This window comes from Gekko japonicus, unplaced genomic scaffold, assembly GCF_001447785.1.
Source record: "Gekko japonicus isolate JY-2015 unplaced genomic scaffold, Gekko_japonicus_V1.1 scaffold275, whole genome shotgun sequence".
Lineage (NCBI taxonomy): Eukaryota > Metazoa > Chordata > Lepidosauria > Squamata > Gekkonidae > Gekko > Gekko japonicus.
Window position 1 is genome coordinate 1,167,530 of NW_015170895.1, and position 23,603 is coordinate 1,191,132.

Sequence of the window (23,603 nt, forward strand, 5' to 3'; positions counted from 1 at the left end):
TTTTTACAGAGAGAATTATACTTGAAAGATTTACACTAACCTATTCTCCGCCTCCACTGTTCCTATTCTCCGCCTCCACTGTTCATCTCCCCCCCCCATAATTTTCCCTGTAAGAATTCCCAAAATGATCTTCTCTTCAGATATCTGGGGAAGCAAGCTCTGAGTCACAAAAATTTGTACTGAAGTAAATGTGGATTCAGGTGGGTCACCATGGCCCCGGTCACATGGGCCGGATATCGTGGGGGGCATGGCTAATTGCCCCGCGCAGTTTGATGCGCGATTACGCGATCAGATGTGCCGGCGGCACACCACGGGTCCTTCCCTCGGCATCTGGAGGCAGCCCGTGGCAAACGTTTACTAGTACCTTGGAGGTACTAGTTTTTTAAGGCGCATTGTTGGCGGTAAGCCACAGGTACGCTCCACTTCCCAGATGTTGGGGTGTGATCACGCCCGGATAATCCGCCCACCATCCGTGCCTCTCCCGTGGCATCTTTGCCGTGTGACCTGGGCCTAAGTTGGTCTGAAGCAGAAGAACAAAGTTTTATTCAAGGTATAAGCTTCATTCAAGGAATGAACTTTCATGGTGCACGCACACTCCTTCAGATACATTGAAATGGAAGTTGCCAGTCTACATGCGGGTGTAAGGCCAGCAGCAAATTAGCGTAATTGCTTAATAAAGGTGTTTAACAGATTCAAGGACCAAACAGGAACAACAAGCTTAGTTTATATGGTCAACATTTGTTTAGGTTTAATTCCAGGGGAAAACAGTGAATGAAATAACTATATCAAAATCAGAGATTGATGGTCTGGGGACAGAGGAGATAACACTGCACATCCAGTCAACCCAACTCAAAGAAGCAAATGCTGTGAAGTTTCCTCCACGCATGAGAAGAGAGAGGCGGAGCATGGTAGCAGGGGCTCAGTTAATTACTCTCAGCACCCCGCAATTAAGAACAAGGATACATCTGCCCATCAATCTTGGATTTTGATATATTGATTTTCTTCACTACGTTTTCCCTAGGAATTAAACCCAAACACATGATGACCATATAAACTAAGCCTCTTATTCTAGTTTGGTCCTTGCATCTGTCAAAAACTTCATTAAGCTGTGTGCTAATTTGTTGCTCACCCTCTACCTACATGTATGGACTGGCAACTTCCATTTCAATGTATCTTAAGAAGTATGCGAGCACATAAAAGCTTATACCTCGAATAAACCGTTGTTGTTCTTGAAGGTGCCACTGGACTCGAACCTTTTTCTGAAGGAAATGTGGTGAGTCTACAAGGCGCCACATTGCAGTCTCTTTCATCAGAATCAAAAAAGAATCTCTACATAATCACTTGTAACAGTTACTCTCGATTGTATAGTATTCTCAAGCTATATACGTATTAATGTTTTTTAATGTACAATGTTTCAATTATTCTCCACTATGCTTAATGCAAATGTACTCAAAAAATGTACTTACAAATTACTTACTCTGAAATGTTTATTACAGAAATTGTTGTATATGTTAATATTCTGAATATATAATTAAAAAATTTAAATAAAAAAAAAGAAAGAAAGAAAGAAACGAAGCTCAGAAAGTGGAAGCTGCCCCGCCTGCGCACTGGATACAACCCTGAACGCCGGAGCCCCAACACATGCGCAGTGTCTTGCTTAGGTCTAACGTGCGCTGGAACTGTGTCTACGCCTCGGCCACAACCTCCTGGGGGCAGTGCCTCGGCGCGCCGCTTGACCTCTGACCTCTTCCCTCAGGTTTCGCACCGGGCGCGCTTTTCATCGATACGGTGCTTAAGAAAAAAAAGGGAAAGCGAGATTCCTTTCGACGCTGAAAACAATAAACACCAAAGGTTTTTTTTTTCTTTTTTTTAAAAGCGTGTTCGCTGGGAACGGGCGGAGACGAGTGACCGCTGACCTTTGCGCGCATGCGCAGTTGAGAGCGGCTGCTGAGGCGAGCGCACGCGGCGCGCGATTGAGGACTGGAGGAAGCATGAAGCCGAGCGGCGGTGGCGGCGAAGGAGGCGGCAGTGAGGTGAGGGTCGGGGGCCGTGGAGGAGGAAGGCGGGTCAGCGCGAGGCTCGCAGAAGGCGCCGGTGGGCGCGGGGAGGTGACGGGTTGAGGGCTCGGGGGCGGCGCACGCGCAGTAGAGGCCCCTTCCGCCTGTCCCTCGTGGAGGGCTCCCCCGGCTGCCCCTGAAATGGGGTGGGGTGGGGGAAGCTCCTGCCGCCTGACGCAGAGTGTCCGTCTCGCACGTCGCCGGGCAAGCGGCGCACACCGTTCTGCCCGCCCGCGTCTTGTTTGCACAACAGCCTTGCGAGGCAGGCGCGGCTGAAGGAAGCGTGTCTGGCCCCGGCAAGCCTCGTGGCCCTGCGGGGAGGGGGGTGGATGGCGGGATCTCTCGCAGCCCCTCGTTCAGCGCTGCAGCGTGCCGCCCTTCACTCCGGGGAAGGCGCTCAGGCGCTCCGTTTTATCCCCACATTACAACCTCGTGAGGGAGGCTCGAAGAAGGGAGATGGGATTCATACCCCGCCCTTCACTCGGGAGTCTCAGAGCGGCTCATGTACTTGGCTGGCTGGATTAACGGATTTGGTAAATGTTACTTTTTATTGGCATGGAAGCTTGCTGGGCAGCCTTGGGCCAGTCACACGCTCTCAGCCTAATCTGCCTCACAGGGCTGTTGTGAGGAGGACAACAGAAGAAGAAGAGATGGGATTCATACCCCGCCCTTCACTCAGAGTCTCAGAGTGGCTTACAAACTCCTTTCCCTTCCCACAACAGACACCCTGTGAGCAATGCTTTCTCTAAGCTGTGGAGTCTTGTGAGTAAAAAGTTCTACTTTGTGAGCTACCGGCATGAAAGTTGTGAGCTAGCGATTTGGCTGCTGCACAAATTAGTTTGCTCTGGAACCATTCTCCCTGAGCTAAGACAAAAATGAGAGAGCCAGAGCCTAAAAACTGTGAGCTAGCTCACACTAACTCAGCTTAGAGGGAACACTGCCTGTGAGGAAGATGGGGCTGAGAGAGCTTTGAGAGGGCTGCCCCTGAGAGAACAGCTCTGAGGGAACTTGTGCATGGCCCAAGGTCACACCAGCAGCTGCATGTGGAGGAGTGGGGACTCGAACCCGGTTCTCCCAGATTGGAGTCTCTTTACTGCTACACCAAACTGACTCTCGCCTTGCAAGGCTGAGAGGGAGTGGCCCAAGGCCTCCCAGTGACCTTCCATGGCAGAGTGGAGATTCGAACTTGAGTATCCCAAATGCTAGTCTGGCCACAGAACCACAGCCCTGCACTGACTGACACTCAAGCTGGGTTCCGTCTCATTTGCCTGGTGGTGGTTTTTCCCAGCCTTTGCCACCCGCAGTCCTTCACCTTAATGTGGCCCTTCCGTGGGTGCTGTAGCACAGAGCCGTGGCCACTCATTGACCTCAGAAAGATGTTAGGAACCACCTTGATCTGCCTGAGACCCCAGTCAGAGAAGCCAAATGCTGTGCCGAGATCCAGTTTGGTGTAGTGGTTAAATTCGTGGACTCTAATCTGGGAGAACTGGGTTTGATTCTCCACTGCTTCACTTGCAGCTGCTGGATGACCTTGGGCAAGCCGTAGTTCTTTCAGAGTTGTCCTTGAAAGGGCAGTTCTCTCAGAGCTCTCTCAGCCCCACCTACCTCACAGGGTGTCTGTTGGGAGTTTGTAAGCCGCTCTGAGACTCCGAGGGAAGGACAGGGTATAAATTCAATCTCCTCCTCCTCCGGCTAAGACAGGTGTATCTGTTTGCAAGCAAAAGCAGCGCCAGTGCTCTTATGTTTGAAGCTGGGCTGGCTGCAGCTTTAGCATCAGAAGACGGGCTTTGCCCTCACTCCAAGCTGTCACCAAGCAGTTCAGAGGATCCTGGATAGCAGTGAGGGGGGAGGCCCTTCTCCAGCCCCAGGGTTCCAGCCCTAGGCCAGAGAAACCAGATGATCAGTTCCCTGTAAGGCAGCCGCCATACACAAAAACCCTCTTGATGCTTCCATGATACTTGGGTCCGGTTCCAGCAGAGAGCTCCTTGCTGGCCTGCTGCCATCAGGCCTGCTAGGGAAAGCAGCAGTGGGCAAGCACCTGTCCGTCCTGCTGGAGCCAAGGTTTTGCTCAGAACCTCCTTCCTCGAGGACATCAGAAGAGCCCTGCTGGATCTATCCAGAGGTCCATCTGGTCCAGCTTCCTGTCTCATATACAAGCCAACCAGTTCCTCTGGAGGGCCAAAAACAGGGCATAGAAGTCTTCCTCCAATGTTGTCTCTTGGCACTGGGATTCAGAGGTTGGCTGTTTCTAATCATGGAGGTTTCCTTTAGTCACTAGAGCTAGTAGCCACTGATGGACCTCTCCTCCCTGAACCTGCCTAATCCCCTTTTAAATCCATCTATCCCTGTGGCCATCACTAAATCCTCTGGCAACAAATTTCACATTTTAGTGACTTGCTGAGTGAAGTATTTCATAAGTGCCTAAGAGAAGCCAGTGCTGGATCTACTTTTCTCCCTTTCTCACAATACAAGAACTCGTGGGCACTCCATGAAATTTCTAAGCGGTCGGGTTAGAATGGATAAAAGGAAGTCCTTCTTCACCCAAAGAGTGATTAACACATGGAATTCACTGCCACAGGAAGTGGCGGCGGCTACAAGCATGGAAGGCTTCAAGAGGGAATTAGATAAGCATATGGAGCAGAGGTCCATCAGTGGCTATTAGCCACAAGGTATAGATAGGGGCTCTGGGGCAAGTGATGCTCTGTATCTTGGTGCTTGGGGGGGTCAACAGTGGGAGGGCTTCTAATGTCCTGGCCCCACTGGTGGACCTCCTGATGGCACTGGTATTTCTGGCCACTGTGTGACACAGAGTGTTGGACTGGATGGGCCTTTGGCCTGATCCAACATTGGCAACTCTTATGTTCTTATGATCAGGCCAGTGGTCCATCCAGTCCAACACTCTGTCACACAGTGGCCAAAAACACCAGGTGCCATCAGGAGGTCCACCAGTGGGGCCAGGACACTAGAAGCCCTCCCACTGTTGCCCTCTCTTTGTCCGTTGGCTTCATTGGATGCTGTCCAGTTCTAGTATTTGGAGACAGGGAGAAAAATTCTCTCCACCCCCATGCATCCTTTTATAAACCCCTATTCTCTAACTATATGTTCAATGTTATTCGTAACCGCTGTAAATTGTTTTGGTATCCAGTATTTGGCTGGAATGTGGGATAAAAATGAAATAGGTGAACATTTTTATGACCAATTTATTTAAGAGGGGCCATCTCTCAGTGGGAGACCACATGCTTTATGTGCGGAAGGTCCACCCCTTGAGTAGCAGGGCTGGGAAATGTCTCTGCCTGAGATGCTGTCAGTGCAGAAGATACTTGGCTGGCTGGATTAACGGATTTGGTATATGTTACTTTCTGTTGCCATGGAAGCTTGCTGGGCAACCTTAAGCCAGTCACACACTCTCAGCCTAAGCTACCTCACAGGGCTGTTGTGAGGAGGACAACAGAAAAAGAAGAAGAGATTGGATTTATATCCTGCCCTTCACTCGGAGTCTAAGAGCGGCTTACAAACTCCTTTCCCTTCCTCTCCCCACAACGGACACCCTGGGAGGTAGGTGGGGCTCTTTTCAGAACTGTCCTTGAGAGAATTTGTGACTAACCCAAGGTCATCCAGCAGCTGCAAGTGGAGGAGTGGGGAATCAAACCTGGTTCTCCCAGATTACAGTCAGATGTGCAAACACTTGGGAGGTACCTGTACAAAGCTGCAGGTTCCAGGCTTGATTCACTGTATTTCTTGCCTTTGCTGTGAACTTGAGGAGGTGGAGCTGTTTTGTGCTGCTGTCTGTAGTTTGCTGGAACAGGCTTTGTGCCTGAGACGTTGGAGAGCGACTGCCGTGAGATCTAATATGTGCTGGCCGGAAGGACCAGTGGCCTGATGATATAAGATGATTTCATAGGTGCTGTCTTTGTGCCCATTTGTACGTCTACCTGGAAGACTCGAGCACTTTGTTCTTGTGCCTGCCATGAGGGCCATGATTTCCTTTATTAATTAAAACATTTACATCCTGCTTTTCCTCGCGGTTCAAGGCAGGTCACAATAATAGTTAAAATGTTTTCAGTTGAAAACTAAAAATAAAGTTACAAACCCCAACTCTCTGCTTTCTGCTGCTCTTAGAGAGCCAGTTTGGTGTAGTGGCTAGGAGCGCTGACTCTAATCTGGGAGAGCCGGGTTTGATTCCCCACTCCTCCACATGCAGCCAGCTGGGTGACCTTGGGTCAGTTACGAGTTTTTTCAGAGCTGCTCTCTCACTGAGCAGTTCTTGCAAGAACTCTCAGCCCCACCTAGAAGAATGAGGAAAGGCTGAAAGAGTTGGGTATGTTTAGCCTGGGAAAGAGAAGGCTTAGAGGGGATATGATTGCAGTCTTCAAGTATTTGAAGGGCTGTCATGTAAGAGATGGAATGGACCTATTCTCTCTTGCTCCGGATTGCAAGACTAGAATGAATGGGTGGAAATTACAAGGGAGTCATTACCGGCTAAATATCAGGCGAAACTTCCCAACTGGCTGAGCAATGGAACAGTCTGCCTCGGGAGGTGGTGGATGCTCCTTCGCTGGACGTTTCCAAGTGGAGGCTGGACAACCATCTTTCGGGTATGTTGTAGGGCTCTCTTTCGGCTGTGCTCCTGCAGAGTGCAGGGGGTTGGACTAGATGACCTGTAAGGTCCCTTCCAACTCTAACATTCTGTGATTCTAAGAAGACAAAGAAGAAGAAGAGATTGCTGGGCAACCTTGATTAGAGTTCGCTCTCTTAACCACTGCACCAAACTGGCTCTCTACTTCACAGGGTGTCTGTTTTGGGAAGGGGAAGGGAAAGAAGATTGTAAGACACTCTGAGACTCCTTCAGGTAGTGAAGGGTGGGGTATAAATCCAATCTCTTCTCCCCCTCCCCCCAAAAGCCAATTCAAGCCCTGTCCAGAGCTGTGGCAAACAGGCAGGCCTTGCGGTGCCTTCTGAAGCTCTCCAAGGTGGGGACCACCCTCACCTTTTCAGGGAGCCCCTTCCACAGAGCTGAAGCTACGATAGAGAAGGCCTGGGCTCTGATTGATGCCAGATGGGGTGCCTTCCATGGTGGGATAGCCAGCAGAGGGCTGCCTGATGGTTGTAGCTGGCACCCAGGGATGCATGGAAGGAGGCGGTCCTTCAGACGTCAGAGCCTGGATTTTTCAGGAGACAGGCAGGGGCAGGTCTAGCCCAAGTCCAGCTTGAGCTGTTGCAGAGATGGCCAGCTTGCTCTCTTCCTAGGGGCCACTCTCCTCTCTGAGGGTTCGGAGATCAGAAGTCTAAAAACAGAACTGAAGCAAAGGGCTAGTATTCACTTGACACAATAAACAATGCAAAAAGTGTACAGTACGATCCTGCTTACAGCAAGCTGCAAACAGTAGTATAGACCACACTCCCTAAACATTTGACCAAGTAATTTTGTAAAGCCTTTTGTCCAGTGCTACCCTGCATAAAAAAGCCCTCTTGGGTCATTCGGATTTGCATCCTGTGTGGAAAGCCAGGAGAGTGGGAGCCAGTTTGATGTAGTGGTTAAGTGGGTGGTCTCTGATCTGGGAAAACCGGGTTTGATTCCCCACTCCTCCACTCGCACCTTGCTGGATGACCTTGGGCAAGCCGTAGTTTTGATAAGAGCTGTTCTTGAAAAAGAGCCGTTTCTCTCAAGAGCTCTCTCAGCCCCACCCACCTCCCAGGGTGTCTGTTGTGGGGAGGGGAAGGGAAAGGAGTTTGTAAGCCGCTCTGAGACTCCGAGTGAAGGGCAGGCTATAAATCCAATCTCCTCTTCTTCCTCAGGCCATTCCGCAAGGTGAGGGCCACCACTGAGAAGGCACGTGTATGGGCGGTTGTTGGGCTCTTTTTGTAGCAGGAACTCCTCTGCATGTTAGGCGACACACCCCTAATGTAGACAATCCTCCAAGAGCTTACAGAGCTCTTCTTACAGGGACTACTGTAAGCTCTTGGGAGGACTGGCTATATTAGGGGTGTGTCACCTAACATGCAAAGGAGTTCCTGCTACAAAAAGAGCCCTGTATGGCATCTGCAGAAGTCCCTGCTCAGATGAGTGAGCGTAGGGGGAGAGCATTTATTTTATTTATTTATTCAAATTTATATCCCGCCCATTCCAGCCTAGGCTGGCTCAGGGCATAATAAAACTGGTTCCATTTAGTGGTTTAACATGTCACATTGTTATGTTTGTATATCCACCAGACCTTCAAGTGTATGGGACTTTTTCAGTGTATCAGTGCAAGCCTTCCTACGCTGTGCACATCAGATCTTTCTTTTCCATACAAGCGGCAGTGAGTGTGCTCTTTTTACTGTCCTTCAAATATATTTGGTACTGGAACGAAGTTTGAGTCCAGTGGCCCCTTTAAGACCAACAAAGTTTAATTCTGGGTATAAGTTTGTGTATACACACACACACAGCAGGCACACGAAAGTTTATACCCAGAATTAAACTTTGTTGGTCTCAAAGGAGCCACTGGACCCAAACTTTGTTCTGTCGCTTCAGACCAATACGGCTGCCCACCTAAATTTAAATTTGGTACTAATGCCTGTAGCCAGATAAATAGGCCTTTGGGGCTTTGCCTGAGCTGTGGTTTGCAAGTCGGCTGTCTGAATGGCCGGACAGGAGAGGTTTCTGTTTGGAGTCAGGGGAAGTGCCGTGTGGATCGCAGCACCAGCTCTCAGTCTCAATAATGATAATGCTGGTTGCTCTGCTGCCCCCCTTTTGTTCTTGGCCTGCTGGGAGCTGCTGGCAATCTGGCATTCTGACACTTGCTGGTTCCTTTCTGCAGCCTCTCTTTGGTGCCGGAGCCCTTGAGGAGCAAGATGAGGCAAGTGACGATTGGACGGATAGCGAGGAAAGCGTTTTCTCTGGCCTGGAGGAGTCGGGGAGTGACAGTACCACAGATGAGGAGGCGGACGAGGAGGACCGTGACAGCAGTGCCGAGGAGAAACCAGAAGGCCTTTTGCAAGTAAGTAAAGGATGCGAGTGTCTTGGCCCGTGAAGCTGTGCCTTTACGTGGCTCTTTCACATTGAGTTTTCCCAGTGAGAACTCTGCCGTATAACTGGTTTGGGTGGAAAAACCCCTCCACCTCCCACTTTGTAAAAAGCTATGTTTTGCTGGCTCATAGTAACAAACGTTGACCATGTGGCTTTGGGCCGAGGTCTTCCCTTTAAAGTGGAAAGCAGAGCCGGAGAGACCACCCTGTAACCGAAACGGCGAATTGTGCTGGCAATATTTTCAGAGGGTCTCTGTGCCTTCTTTGCTGCTTGACCGTAGACATATCCTGGTTTCCAAAAACAACAATACAGTCCACAGTAAACAATGACCAAGAAAAACCAATAAATAACAACTGTGCACTGTATCCTGGTTTCCAGGCAGGAGCAGCATGTGCATGTGCTGTGCCAAGATCCATTCTCTCTCTGCTGTTGCCACGGACTTCTGGTTGCAGAGAGGCTATGGCAGCAAATAAGCGGAAGGGGTTCTGAAAGCAAGGAACGCCTTGGTCTCTTGCCGTGCTGTAGAACAGCTAGATGTGAGTGGCACATGAGAGATCAACAAGATTTTTTGGGTATCAGCTTTCAAGAGTCAAAGCGACTTCGGTCAGGTACGAGACCCTTGACTCTTGCAAGCTTGTACCCTGAAATCCTTGGCTCAGATCTAGCTTTTCCACTGCAGGCCAACATGGCTGCCCTCTGGAACTGGCACGGCTGTCTATGCGTTGTGTGATCTTCCTTTTGAACCTTTGGAAAAGTAAAAGGTAAAACGAGCCGTCGACTCGCGGCCGACTTATGGTGACCCCATAGGGTTTTCGAGGCAAGAGACGAGCGGAGGTGGCTTGCCGTTACCTGCCTCTGCGTAGCGACCCTGGACTTCCTTGATGGTTTCCCATCCGCGTACTAAGCTGGGCTGACTCTGTTTAGTTTCCAAGTGCTGACGAGACTGGACTAGCCTGGACTATCTAGGCTGCCACCGTCTTTCTTGGGGAGCAGCTGGGGGAAACTCCTGGCAAACTGAGCTTTGCCTTCCTTGGCTCTGCTGATTTCTTTTAAAAAGTCCCTCCAGCACTGCACAGATTGGTAGGAGGAGTTGAGAGGAGAATCTTGACAGGTGAGATGCTCTTCCAGGCTCCTGGAGTCCTGTGGAGGTTTCATGGCTAAAGAAGATTCAGTCATCATTCTTCCCCTCAGGGGAGGGTGGGAAGAGCGGCTCAGCTCTCTGGTTGATTGGGTGTCTCTCCTGTGACCCGATTGGCTGCTGGTGTGTTGCAGCAAACGATCCCTGTGTGTCCCAGCCAAATGGTTTTTTGATTCCTGCACACAGCTGAAACTTCTCTGGATTGTTTGTATTGCTGTTTCTATTATTATTTATTTGGTTATTTATAGTCCACCTTTCTCACTGAGACTCAAGGTGGATTACAAACTGTTACATATATAAAAGCCAGTTTGGTGTAGTGGTTAAGTGCACAGACTCTAATCTGGGAGAACCGGGTTGGATTCCCCACTCCTCCACTTGCACCTGCTGGATGACCTTGGGCAAGCCATAGCTCTGACAAGAGCTGTGGTCAAAACAACAGTTCTCTTAGAGCTCTCTCAGCCCCACCCCCCTCACAGGGTGTCTGTTGTGGGGAGGGGAAGGGAAAGGAGTTTGTAAGAAGCTCTGAGACTCTCTTGGGTAGTGAAGGGCGGGGTATAAACCCAATCTCTTCTTCTTCTTCTACTGCCAAGTCAAGTACAGTCAACAGGATCGGACGTCTAGTGAACAGTACACAGAAAGGTTTAGTCTACAGAAATCTGAAGAGAGAGATCTCAAACAGAGCTGAAACAAAGCATAAACACTAGCAAGTGCTGTAGAAACTACCGAGTCTGGAGCAGACTTACAGACGGTGACTGGTAGCAGCAGTGCAGGCCGCAATCCTTGTCCCTTTCCCAATGCAACGTTCGGAGCATTTCATTACAGTACAGTTCTGTTTACCTCTGCAAAAAGCCCTCTGGAATAATTCAGTTCTGCATAGTCTGTGGAAAGCCAGGAGGGTGGGAGCCTTCCTGACATCAGGGACCTTAGAGGTTGAGCAGCTAAAACATGAAATAAAACACAACTATTTATTACGCAGTGCACCATAAATTTAAGATTAAAAACAACATACATAGAATGCAAACAAAAGCTCAGAATGCATTTTGGCCCAGAGGGCCTTCTTCAGTGGTCTAAATTGTACCAACACAGAGATGAAAATGTAAATATAAACTATCTTTTCCGGGCCAAGCATATGAGTCACTTAAAAAGGGTAGCTCCAAGTATAATAGTTGTAAATCAGTCCTGTGTATACTGAGGAGCCCACACTCATCAGAGATGGTAACGATGAACCACCATTCTGTCCTTGGCCGTTGCTCTGTTCCCAGTGTGTGTGTTGATGTGTAAACCAGAAGTGAAGGGATTTACTTCATCTGGTTTACACATCAACACACACTGGGAACAGAACGATGGCCAAGGACAGAACGGTGGTTCATCGTTACCATCTCTGATGAGTGTGGGCTCCTCAGTATACACAGGACTGATTTATAACTCATATTTGGAGCTATGTTTTTTCAGTGACTCATATACAACCTGCTTGGCCCGGAAAAGGTAGTTTATATTTACATTGTTAGGTGTGTGTTAGTACAATTTAGACCACTAAAGAAGGCCCTCTGGGCCAAAATGCATTTGGTCCTGTGGTTATTATAATTGTGTAACCATTATTGAGATGCAGTATTTATTGTACGTGCAACTTACACTTGTTGCTGCATACTATGTTTTGAGCTTTTATTTGCAAGGAGGATAGAAGCTTTCCTTCTCATTGGCATATTGGAGGTTGACAAGGAAGTGTTATTCCTGCACCACTGGCTCCAGATCGACGCTAAATTTTTCTTCTTGTTCGGCTTCTTCCTTCCATGTGTGGCTTGGCTCACTAGCTTGAGTAATCTGTTCTGCAGGCACCTCACTGTCATGGACTTGCACTGTCCTGCTGCCTGGACCACAGAGGCACTGGGGCTATCGATAACTGAAGCCCGGTCAGCTAGAAATGTAACAAAATTGTCTGATGTCCTACTAAGAAATCTGAACCAATTAACTTTTGCGAGAATTGTTCTCTTTAGCGAAGTGGCTGCAGATACTTTGCAGGATTATTGTAAATTAAAAACCTGCTGAGAGAGAACTTATCTTCATATTATCTTCATAGTACAATAAATTGAGGGTTGTGAGCTTTTGTACATTTTCCAGCAAATCAAGAAGAAAGTTTCTGCAAGTTTTAATTCCCTTAGGTGGAAAAACCCCTCTCTTTATAATGCAAGATAGTGAAAAATATATACAAATGCCATTTAATCCTATAAGTACTGAAAGGCGAGGAAAATCAAATCTCCTAACATATCTCAAACATAACTTAATGCAAGAGGTTTAAAGCAAATCATGTTTTAATTAGCTGTCTCAGAATGGTTGAGGAAGTTTTGGAAACCTAATGCACACAGAGAGAAATAGTTCACATAGATCTTTTGACAGTCCGTCGACAGAAACCTGATCTTCCTTGTGCATGACACCTTTTTTTAGAGAGGAAAAAACCCGACAGTTACAAACTATAATAAAGCTTTCTAACTTTAACGTGATTATCCTCTGGATGATATGATTGGTCCCTTATACTAACAGTGAGACAGTCTTGCAGGTGCATCTTGAAATTGGCTCGTTAACTGCTCTAACAAGATTAAAGGGCTAAATCTTGATGCTTACTCGCAATTAAAGCAGCAGTAAATCTGCCGTTTCTTCAGCTACTTTAATGAAATGTCAAGGAGAAAAGGGATTCTCCGCTTTAATCCTGACCAGCTGCTGAACTTACAGGGAGGAGATAAAAACGACATGAGAACATACATGAGTAGCGGGAAGGTCTGTGGCTTATTCAGACACACGTGACAAAGAGCCCCTGGGTCTCTTCCACGCTGCAGTTGAGTTGAGTGTACAACCAGCTGCATTTGGCCTGTGGTCCGACTCCAGACCTCCCTCTCCCAGCCGCATTCTTCTTCCTCTGGCTTGGCTTTCGAGAGTTTTGCCTCTGTCAAGAAAGTGATACTTTGTGTGTTGTAAATAATAATAGCCATATTTAAAAAAAAAATCCCCCAAACATGCCAGACCTCTGCTACTGTCATCAACCTTATTCCTCAGAGCTTGACAGTCCCTCAACCTGGCTAGGATCCTCCTGGGTGATGGGAACGCATGAAAGGGAAGAGGTGGTCATTGCCCCACTGTAGTAGGGAAAGCCCCGCATGCCGTGCCACACTTATGCTGCTTGCTCTGAATCCAATATGAAGCGCTCTTTAGTTGCGGCTGACTTATGGCAACCCCAGGAAAGGGCTTTCATGGCGCGTGACACACAGAGGCGGTTGGCCATCGTCTTCCTCTGCAACTGGTGCCCTCCCCCCCAGCACCAAGAATACAGAGCATCCCTTGCCCCAGACCGAGAGTTCCTATCTATACCTTGTGGCTAACGGCCACTGATGGACCTCTGCTCTTAAGAACACAAGAGAAGCCAATGTTGGATCAGGCCAATGGCCCATCTAGTCCAACACTGTCACATAGTGGCCAACAATACCAGGTGCCCTCAGGAGGTCCAGCAGGGGGCCCAGGGCACCAGAAGCCCCCCCTCCCCAGCACCAAGAATACAGAGCATCACTTGCCCCAGACCGAGAGTTCCTGTCTAGACCTTGTGGTTAATGGCCACTGATGGACCTCTGCTCTTAAGAACACAAGAGAAGCCAATGTTGGATCAGGCCAATGGCCCATCTAGTCCAACACTCTGTCACCCAGTGGCCAAAAATAAAAGCTGCCATCAGGAGGTCCACCAGTGGGGCCAGGACACTAGAAGCCCTCCCACTGTTGCCCCCCCCCCAGCACCAAGAATACAGAGCATCACTTGCCCCGGAGCCCCTATCTATACCTTTTGGCTAATAACCACTGAGGGACGTCTGCTCCATATAAGAACATAAGAGAAGCCCATGTGGGATCAGGCCAATGGCCCATCCAGCCCAACACTCTGTCACACAGTGGCCAAAAATACCAGGTGCCATCAGGAGGTCCACCAGTGGGGCCAGGACACTAGAAGCCCTCCCACTGCTGCCCTCCCCCCCCCCCAAGAAGACAGAGCATCCCTTGCCCCAGACCGAGAGTTCCTATCTATACCTTGTGGCTAATGGCCACTGATGGACTTCTGCGTTGGTTGTCTCCTATCCAAATACTAACCAGGGCTGACACTGCTTAGCTTCTGCTATCTGACAAGATTGGGCTATACTATACCATTCAAGATCCCATGTAGCTCCTGAGTCGAGTTGAAATAGATGCAGCCTCCCTCCCTCCTACCCCAAGCGTATTTCTGTCAACAGAGCACTGCTGTGGGGTGTGTGTGGGGTCTGCCGTGAGGAAGGGCTGTGGTTCAGTGGAAGAGCCTCCGCTTGGCATGCAGAAAGTCCCAGGGTCAGTCCCCAGCAGCATCTCCAGTTAAAAGGGCCAGGCAGGAGGTGATGTGAATGACCTCCGCCTGAGACTGTGGAGAGCGGCTGCCAGTCTGAGTAGACAGTACTGAGCTTGATGGGCCAAGGGGGGGCCTGTTTCAGCCTGAGGCAGCCGGACTCAACCTTAGCTGACTGTGCACAGAAGGTGTGGTGTACCTGCAGGTGCTGCCTGTGCAGCATTTGATGCCTGCTTTTTAAAAAGGAGTTGTTGCCAGCCGTGGCTTTCATCCCTCACATCTGATGTGCGGATTCTGCTCCCTTGTGGCTGTGCTGTGTTAGTCCAAGTGTCTGTAACCGCCAGGCTTCACTTATGTGCTTCTCTTGGAAGGGACTCGCCTGGTATAGGATGATAACTTGGGTGGTGTGCTCACGTGCAACATGTTCTGCTCTGATTGCAGTGGTTACTAGAGTCCTAGAATCATAGAGTTGGAAGGGACCTCCACCCAGGGTCATCTAGCCCAACCCCCTGCACAAGGCAGGAAATTCTCGAATACCACCCCCTCCACACCCACAGTGACTGCTGTTCCATGCCCAGAAGATGGCAAAAAACCCTCCAGGATCTCCACCCAAACTGGCCTGGAGAAAAATTGCTTCCTGACCCCAAAGTGGCGATCAGCATTTCCCTGGGCATGAAAGAAAGGCCCACAAGAACTAAGCACTGAGGCAACCCTTCCTGCCCTCCCTCTCATGATCTGCCTAAGTTCACACAATCAGCATTGCTGTCAGATGGCCATCCAGCCTCTGCTTGCAAATCTCCAAAGTTAAAGTTTGGAAACCTTTACTATTAGGCATTTGTTCAGCAGGGCTGGATGTTGCACCTGATCTGTATCAATCATACCGTACCCTCTTTTAGTGATCTTTTAAAGTGAACCGTTTCTTGCATTGCTTTGAATATCTGCAAAGTAGCATATATGCTACATAAATACATTGGGTCTAGAGATTTTTCGTATTTTGATGGCCCAGCATTGGTAATTTCAATATTTGGTACCTAAGTGGGTGTGTTCTTGAGGAGGCCTCAAGTCTAAAATAAATGAGCCCAAGCAAAGGCCAGTGCCTCTTCTGGATATGCTGGTGAGCATGTTCTGCTTCTTGAGTTCTTCATGTGGTATAGCTGGCAAGTTTGCTTGTCTGGGGAGACCTGGATGCGAATACTGCTCAGCTGTGAATCCTGAGGATTGGTCAAGGAGAGAACGTTCTGTCCAGAAGAGATTGGGCTCTGTGAGCTTGGAACTGCTAATCCTGAGAACTCTTGATGCTCTGGATCTCTAGAGCCAGTTGTGGGGCTGTCAAATGGATTCAGGATTGTCAGATGAAGTAGACTGGCAGTATATTTCTCTACTTCATTTATACTCTATTTTTATTCCTAGTGGGAAACAAAAGTGGCTTACATCGTTCTCCTCTCTTCCATTTATCCTTCCAACAACAGGTTCAGGGATGTAGCTAGCACAGGGCCCATGGGGCAACACCCCCTCCCAATTTTGCAGTGCCCCCAAATCTTGGTACATTAGTAGACTGCGCAAGACAGATATGTGAACCACAGTTTCTCAGTGATGAACTAAATCATCTAAACCACTCACTTCAAGCAAATGGCTACTCCAAGAATGAAATCAGAAGAGCAGTTAAAGCAAAGGTAAAACAAACAACTGACGAAAAACAGTCTCCCACAGGAAAAGTGTTTTTGCACTATATCAATGGAATCACTGATCAGAAGGGAAAACGTATGAAAAAACACAACCTACAAACAGTATTCAGACCCACCAGAAAAATACAACAGATGCTACGATCGGCAAAAGACAGAAGAGACCCTCTCACTTCTGCAGGTGTATACCGCATACCATGCAGTTGTGAACAGGTTTACATTGGGACCACACAGCGTAGCATCCAGACAAGAATAAAAGAACATGAAAGATACTGCAGACTGGGCCAGCCTGAAAAATCAGCAGTGGCTGAACATAGCGTTACTTAAACAGGACACAGTATCTTATTCCAAGACACTGAAAGTCTGGATGACACATCCAATTACCATGTCAGATTACACAGGGAAGCAATTGAAATTCATAAACACAAACACAATTTCAACAGGAAAGGAGAGAGTTTAAAAATAAACAGGGCATGTTTTCCTGTCCTGAAAAACACAAAATGCTCTACATTTTACAGTAGCACTACAGATAAGATTAGAATTTCAACAGCCAATACATATGCAAAAGAACCTCCTCAGGAAAGCTCCTCTATTAGCATGTCACAGCCTGGGGAACTCCTAAAAGGTAATGACTCAGCCTTATTCCACCTTCCTGAGTAGATATAAATTACCTGCCTACCATTTTCTCACCTTGACACAGAGAGTACTCCCTCTTTCTGTGTTATACCTCTGAGGATGCCAGTCACAGCTGCTGGTGAAATGTTAGGTCCTACAATGCCAGGACCATGGCCAGACAGCCCGGAAAATCTACAACTAATGAACTCCGGCTGTGAAAGCCTTCGACAACATATTAAAAAGAAAGTGCTATTCATTAGAAAGCTCTGATGTGCTGTACAACTTGATTGTGGGAGCTCATTTCAGTCATGGGTTGTCATCTGTAATACAGGGATAATACAGTGAGCACTTACTGAGATGATATCATCTCCTGCCCACCCAGCGGTTCGAAAGTCATAACAACTTACGAGTAGATAAATGGGTACCTGCCTTAGAAGGCAGGGAGCACCCTCCTCCATTGGGAGGTGAGGTGGGAACCTCAGCAGCGATGGTTCGGCGAGCGGCGGCGGCGGCAGCAGCGGAGTGGCGTGTGATGGCGGCAGTAGTTGAGGCGGTGAGCGGAAGAAAAAAAAGGAGACGCGACATCTAGCGGTGAACCGGCGGCGAAGGCGGAGCCTGGAAGGCGTGAGGACGCTCGGCGCAGGCGCGGTGGAGCCTGAGGGACGGAGCCAGTGCCGCGCCGATGCGATCAGCACGACGAATGGGCCCGCCATGAAGAGAGCGGAGGGAAGATGCCAACCCGAAGCCGAGAAGCGGAGCTGAGCCGAAGACACATCAACTGAATCCCACCGGGTGCCGTTAGGTAGTCCCGCCCCTAATACGATATATATATGTGTGCCCATAGATAGGGATAATACAAAATATGTAAGCCGCTCAGAGACCCATGGGAGGGGTTCGAGCGGGGTAGAAGTTGAAGGTAAATAAATAAATAAATAAAATATGCAAAGAATGCACTGGCTGCTTGGAAGAAACATCACAGGAGCACTAGGTATTGTGACCACTACAGCATTTGGTGTAATTTGACGTTCAAACAGGAAGGGAATGATTCTTTCAGCAGCTGTTGACGGACAGATATAAGTGCCATGTTCACCACATATAGGAGTGGTACCTTAAGGAAAGACTAGCCAACTTTATTCCAGTATAAGCTTTGTGAGTCAGATGTGATGGAGTGTGAGCCCTGATTCACAAAAGTTTCTCCTGGAATAAAGCTGGTTAGTCTTCAAGGTGCCGCTGGACTCTCATTTTTCTGCTACAGACTAAATGTGGCCCCCCATCTGGGATGATCCATGTTTGCAGTAGTATGCCTTAGAATCCCAGATGACGCGTGGGGAGACATTACTGGGACTGACCATCCCTTTCACGCCTGCCTGTGAGATCCCAGAGAGATGTTCAGTGGCTGCTTTTTGAGTCAGAATGCTGGACTTCGAGGCTCTTTCATCTAATCCAACAAAGGGGTTTTTAATATTTTTATGAGTAGATGCATGTTGCCTTTTGGACAGTTCTGTACGTGATGGCCAGTGCTGTGAACTGAACCCAGTAATGGATGGACAGCCAGCGGAGAGACTACAGAATGGATATACGCATGCACTTTTTGGCTCCTGGTAATAATTGAGCCGTGCATTTTGCACCAACTGAGTTGACTTCAAGGCCAGACCTGTGTGGAACTCTGACTTTGGTTTCGTTCTCCAGTTAGGAGTGCTTTGTTTCGAGCTGCCAAATGGACATGGAAGTGTCATGGGAAAACAATCCATCCGCTCAACTGCAGCCGCTAAGTCTTGATTGAGATTTGGACACTTGAAACAGGCGCAGCTGTGACCTTAACCTCAGGGTGTCATTGTGCAGAAGGTCAGGAGTCAGAAAGGCTGGGGAGGTTGAGGAGATAACAACATTTGGCTCCGCCCTTCATTGAACCCCCGGACCTCCTTTCATCGTGTTATGAGCTAGAGACCAAGCCACTGTTTCCCAGCCGGGTAGGCTAGATGGGAATTGTTATCCGCTTCATAGTGAAAACACAGTACAGGCTGTCAAGTGCTCTGCCATGCTAGAAAGGAGACGGATGGGGGGTCTAAGGAGGGGATTCTCACAAATTAGGACACAGCAATCTCCAGCTGTAACATATTTATTGCCTATGTTGTCCCCCCACCCCAAGTTGGATCGAAACAGATGATAACCAGAAACCAGCTTAAGAACGTAAGAACATAATTGAAGCCAGTGTTGGATCAGGCCAATGGCCCATCCAGCCCAACACTCCGTCACACAGTGGCCAAAAACACCAGGTGCCCTCAGGAGGTCCAGCAGTGGGGCCAGGACACTAGAAGACCCCTCCCACTGCTGCCCCCCCCCCAAGCACCAAGAATACAGAGCATCACTTGCCCCAGACCGAGGGTTCCTATTTTGTCATTCTTTTGATCTGTTTAAAAAAAATATTCTCACTATTTTGCATGCTAATTTAACAAGCCACCTGTATATATACAACTATGACATGTCATTCCATTTCATCGTCTGACGAAGTGTGCGTGCACACGAAAGCTCACATCTTGAATAAAACTTCGCTGGCCTTAAAGGTGCCGCCGGACTCTTAACTTTGTTCAAGTGCTCTGCCAGTGACAGGAGCCCAGGAAGGGGAGAGCTGCCAACCAGGGTCTTGTCTCCATTCAGGAACTGAGCTAGCTCTGAACTGCATTGCCTTCCCGCCCTCTTGCCAGCCGGCCGGCTACAGCTATCGTCAGCCGCGGCAGGAACAGCGACCTGACCTCTTCCCCTCCTCACCTCTCAAGTCCCCGCTGCTGCAGCTGCTGCCGCAATTACTCCTTCCGATTGCTTTGTTTCTCCTTTCGGTATGGCGTGCTGCCCTCTGGTGGCCTCCCGGCCTTTATTCCTGTAGCAGGCTCGTAACCGGCTCAGAGCAGGAGTCCTGGGCCCCCCCCTTAGACTACCCAGCTTTTACCCTAGCAAGCACTTTGGCAGACTAGGACCCACCTCAGCTTTGCGGGACCCCAGCTTTGTTTTTGGTGCAGGAGACTATGGAATTATTTGCCAGTCAGCACTCTGTGGGCTTGATCGAGGGGTCTTTGGGATGCACGGAAGGGGCAGCCTTTCCTGTGTGAGGGGCCGGCCGAGTGGCTTGGGATAGCTGGGTTCGAATCCAGGAGCGCCTTAGAGACCTACAAGGTCTTGAGAGCCAAAGCTGCCCTCATCTCTGGCAGAGGAGAGCTCTGAGAGCTTGTTGGTCGCTCAGCTGCTCCCGGACTCTAATCCAGCTGTCCCACTGCAGGCCAGCACAGCTCGGCTCTGGTAGTGGCGTGGGGCAGTGAGCCCTCAATCATACGGGAAGCTCCAACTCTTGAATCTGTGCCTTCAAGCAGGGTCAGGTGGGTGGCCCACACCAGCGCCTTGATGAGTTGGTATGTTTCACGGCGCTCAGCCAGTGTGGTGTCGTGGTTAGGAGTGCGGACTCTAATCTGGGAGAACCGGGTTGTATTCCCCACTCCTCCACTTGCACCTGGCTGGTGTGACCTTGGGTCAGTCGCAAGTTCTCTCAGAGCTGTTCTCTCAAGGGCAGTTCTCGGGAGAGCTCTCTCAGCCCCACCTTCCTCCCGGGGTGTCTGTTGTGGGGAGGGGAAGGGAAAGGAGTTTGTAAGCCGCTCTGAGACTCCTCCGGGTAGTGAAGGGCGGGGTAGAAATCCAGTCTCTCCTCTTCCTCTTCTTCTTCAGCCGTTCAGAAGCAAAAGGTGTGGCAGGGGCTCTCGCTCATCCTTCCTGTTCAAGCCGCCTGCAGGGGGCTGTCTTAAGGTGCCTGGCTTGCTTCTAATGATGGCCGGCACAGGAGGAGCCTGGCCACTGACATGCCGCTGTCTTTTGATGGGGCGCAACTGGACCAGGCCATCCACCTTGCACGGGGGAGGCGCAGTGAGAAGCCAGCTGGCTGTCGCTTTCGGAGGGCTGGGCAGGTGGAGCTGGCCCTGCCTCAGCTGGCAGGGATGCAGAGAGGTGGCCCTGGAACTCCGCGGCAGAGCCTGGCCGGGCCAGGGGAGCTCCCTGCGCCAGTGACCCACTCCTGCAGCTGGGGGCTCTGCTCCAAGCCCATCGAGTGTTTGGGAGGAAGGGAAACGGGGGAGAGAGGGAAAGACAGACAAAACCCTCCTGGTGCCAAAAGCCTGGGAAAAGACTTACCTCCAATCTCCTTTTTTTCAAAGACTTTAATAACGCCTTTGTTTTTGCTGTAATCCCATCTTCTAGTTGGCCCTGTGCTTTCTAGGCCCCCAGCCCCACTTTCTCCCTTTGGCTGGGGTGGGTGTGCGGGGTGGGGAGGGGGAGCGCACAGAGGGCCGTGTTGGTGGGTTGCGTAGAGCAGAAGGTGATCGCACACTGTGCAGACTTTACTGCTCCCCGGAGGGGCGTTCTGGAGGGCTGCTTTTCTGATTATTCCGTCAGATCCTCCGGCAAAGCCCTTTCTAGGCTGGGTCCCCTCGGAGCGGGGGAGGAGGGCGAATCTCTTTTCCAGCGAAGGATGTGCGCTTCTGCCTGCGCCCACACGCTGGGCCAACACGTGGGTGCTGTCTGGAACGCTGGGCCCGTGGGCTGGAATCTGGCAGGCGGGCTGCGGTGGAATATCCTGTCCTGATCCACAATCCCAATTTGGGGTACTTTTCAGGAGGGAAAGAGGAACCTGGGAAGAGATTGCTTGTATCTGTACGCCCAATCACATGCAACCTTTATCCGTGCCCCTCTTGGCTCATTAAAGTGGGTCACGAGGGGTTTAGAGGTGCCCTGCGGGGGATTGTCAACAAGTCTCTATTGGAGGGACAGTTCCCCAGGGCACTCAAGGAAGCGATGGTCCGCCCTCTCTTGAAAAAACCATCTTTGGACCTGGCCGAATTGGCCAACTATCGGCCAGTATCCAGTTTGCCCTATTTGGGCAAACTTACTGAGAAGGTGAGGGAGGGAAAAATAGACATTGTGGGTATTTCTGAAACTTGGTGGGATGAGGAAAATCAGTGGGACACAGTGATTCCCGGTTATATATTATATCGGAAGGATAGGGGGGGAAGGGTTGGAGGTGGGGTAGCTCTGTATGTCAGAGAGGGTATAAAGTCTAGAAAGATTGAGAGGCTAAGTGAATTGGATTCGCTTCTGGAAGTTCTATGGGTTGAAATAGGGGGGCCAAAAGGAAACTTAACACTGGGAGTTTGTTATCGCCCACCAGATCAAAAGATAGAGGAGGATTATAAAATGATGAATGCCTTAAAGATAGCAACTAGACAAAAACACTGTGTAATAATAGGTGATTTTAACTACCCACACATTGATTGGGTCAATATGTGTTCTAGCCGGGAGAAAGAGATTGAGTTTCTAGACACTCTAAATGACTGTGCTATGGAGCAGATGGTCACGGAACCTACCAGGGGAGAGGCGATCCTTGATTTGGTCCTAAGTAACACTCAAGACCTGGTGAGAGATGTAAAAGTGATTGCACCGCTTGGAAACAGTGATCATAATGTTGTTGAGTTCATCATTTGTACAAATAGAGAATTGGCCAAAAAGACTCACACAACCATTTTTAACTTTAAAAGGGGTAATTTCTCTGATATGAGGGGACACGTGGGGAGGAAACTGAAAGGAAAAGTAGAAAGGGTCAAAACAATTGGGGAAGCTTGGGATCTATTTAAAACTACGATCCTAGAAGCTCAAAAAATATATATTCCGCAGGTTAGGAAAGGCACAAACAGGTATAGGAAAAAGCCTGCATGGTTAACAAACAGAGTAATGGAGGCTGTAAAAAGTAAAAAGAATTCCTTTAAGCAGTGGAAAGCTAGTCACAGTGAGGCTGATAAAACGGAACACAGGCTATGGCAAATAAAATGCAAGTCTGAGGTCAGGCAGGCAAAAAGGGAATATGAGGAGCATATAGCAAAAAACGTAAAAACCAACAATAAAACTTTCTTCAAATACATTAGAAACAGGAAACCAGCCAGGGAGGCAGTGGGGCCCTTGGACGACCAAGGGGTAAAAGGAGTATTGAAGGATGATAGGGAAATGGCTGAGAAGCTAAATGCATTTTTTGCCTCCGTCTTCACTGTGGAAGATGAGAAGTGCTTGCCCACTCCAGAACCACTGATTTCAGGAGGGGTGTTGAAAGACCTGAGTCAGATTGAGGTGACGAGAGAGGAGGTCCTAAAACTGATAGACAACTTAAAAACTGAAAAATCACCAGGCCCAGATGGCATACATCCGAGAGTTCTGAAAGAACTCAAATGTGAACTTGTAGATCTCCTGACAAAGATATGTAATCTTTCCTTAAAATCTGCCTCCATTCCTGAGGATTGGAAGGTAGCTAATGTCACTCCCATCTTTAAAAAGGGTTCCAGAGGAGATCCGGGAAATTACAGGCCAGTCAGTCTGACGTCGATACCGGGTAAATTGGTGGAAACCATTATTAAGGAAAGAATTAGTAGGCACATAGATGAACAAAACCTATTGAGGCAGACTCAGCACGGTTTCTGTAAGGGAAGATCTTGTCTCACTAACCTGTTAGTGTTCTTTGAGGGGGTGAACAAACATGTGGACAAGGGGGATCCAATAGATATTATTTACCTTGACTTCCAGAAAGCTTTTGATAAAGTTCCTCATCAAAGGCTCCTAAGTAAGCTCAAAAATCATGGGATAGAAGGACAAGTCCTTTTATGGATCAAAAACTGGCTAGTTCATAGAAAACAGAGAGTGAGTGTAGGTGGGCAATTTTCTCAGTGGAGGGTGG

General features: G+C 49.0%; 1 protein-coding gene across 1 annotated transcript in view; it reads left to right on the forward strand.

The window, feature by feature from the left end:
* The first annotated feature begins 1,935 nt into the window (after positions 1 to 1,935).
* BOP1 (block of proliferation 1) overlaps positions 1,936 to 23,603 on the forward strand; it is a 114,175-nt gene continuing 92,507 nt past the window's right edge. Inside the window, exons 1-2 of the mRNA XM_015418512.1 lie at positions 1,936 to 2,033; positions 8,855 to 9,034. Of these exons, the coding sequence (XP_015273998.1) occupies positions 1,992 to 2,033; positions 8,855 to 9,034 (222 nt within the window). The 5' untranslated portion in view covers positions 1,936 to 1,991. The remainder of the gene's footprint in view (positions 2,034 to 8,854; positions 9,035 to 23,603) is intronic.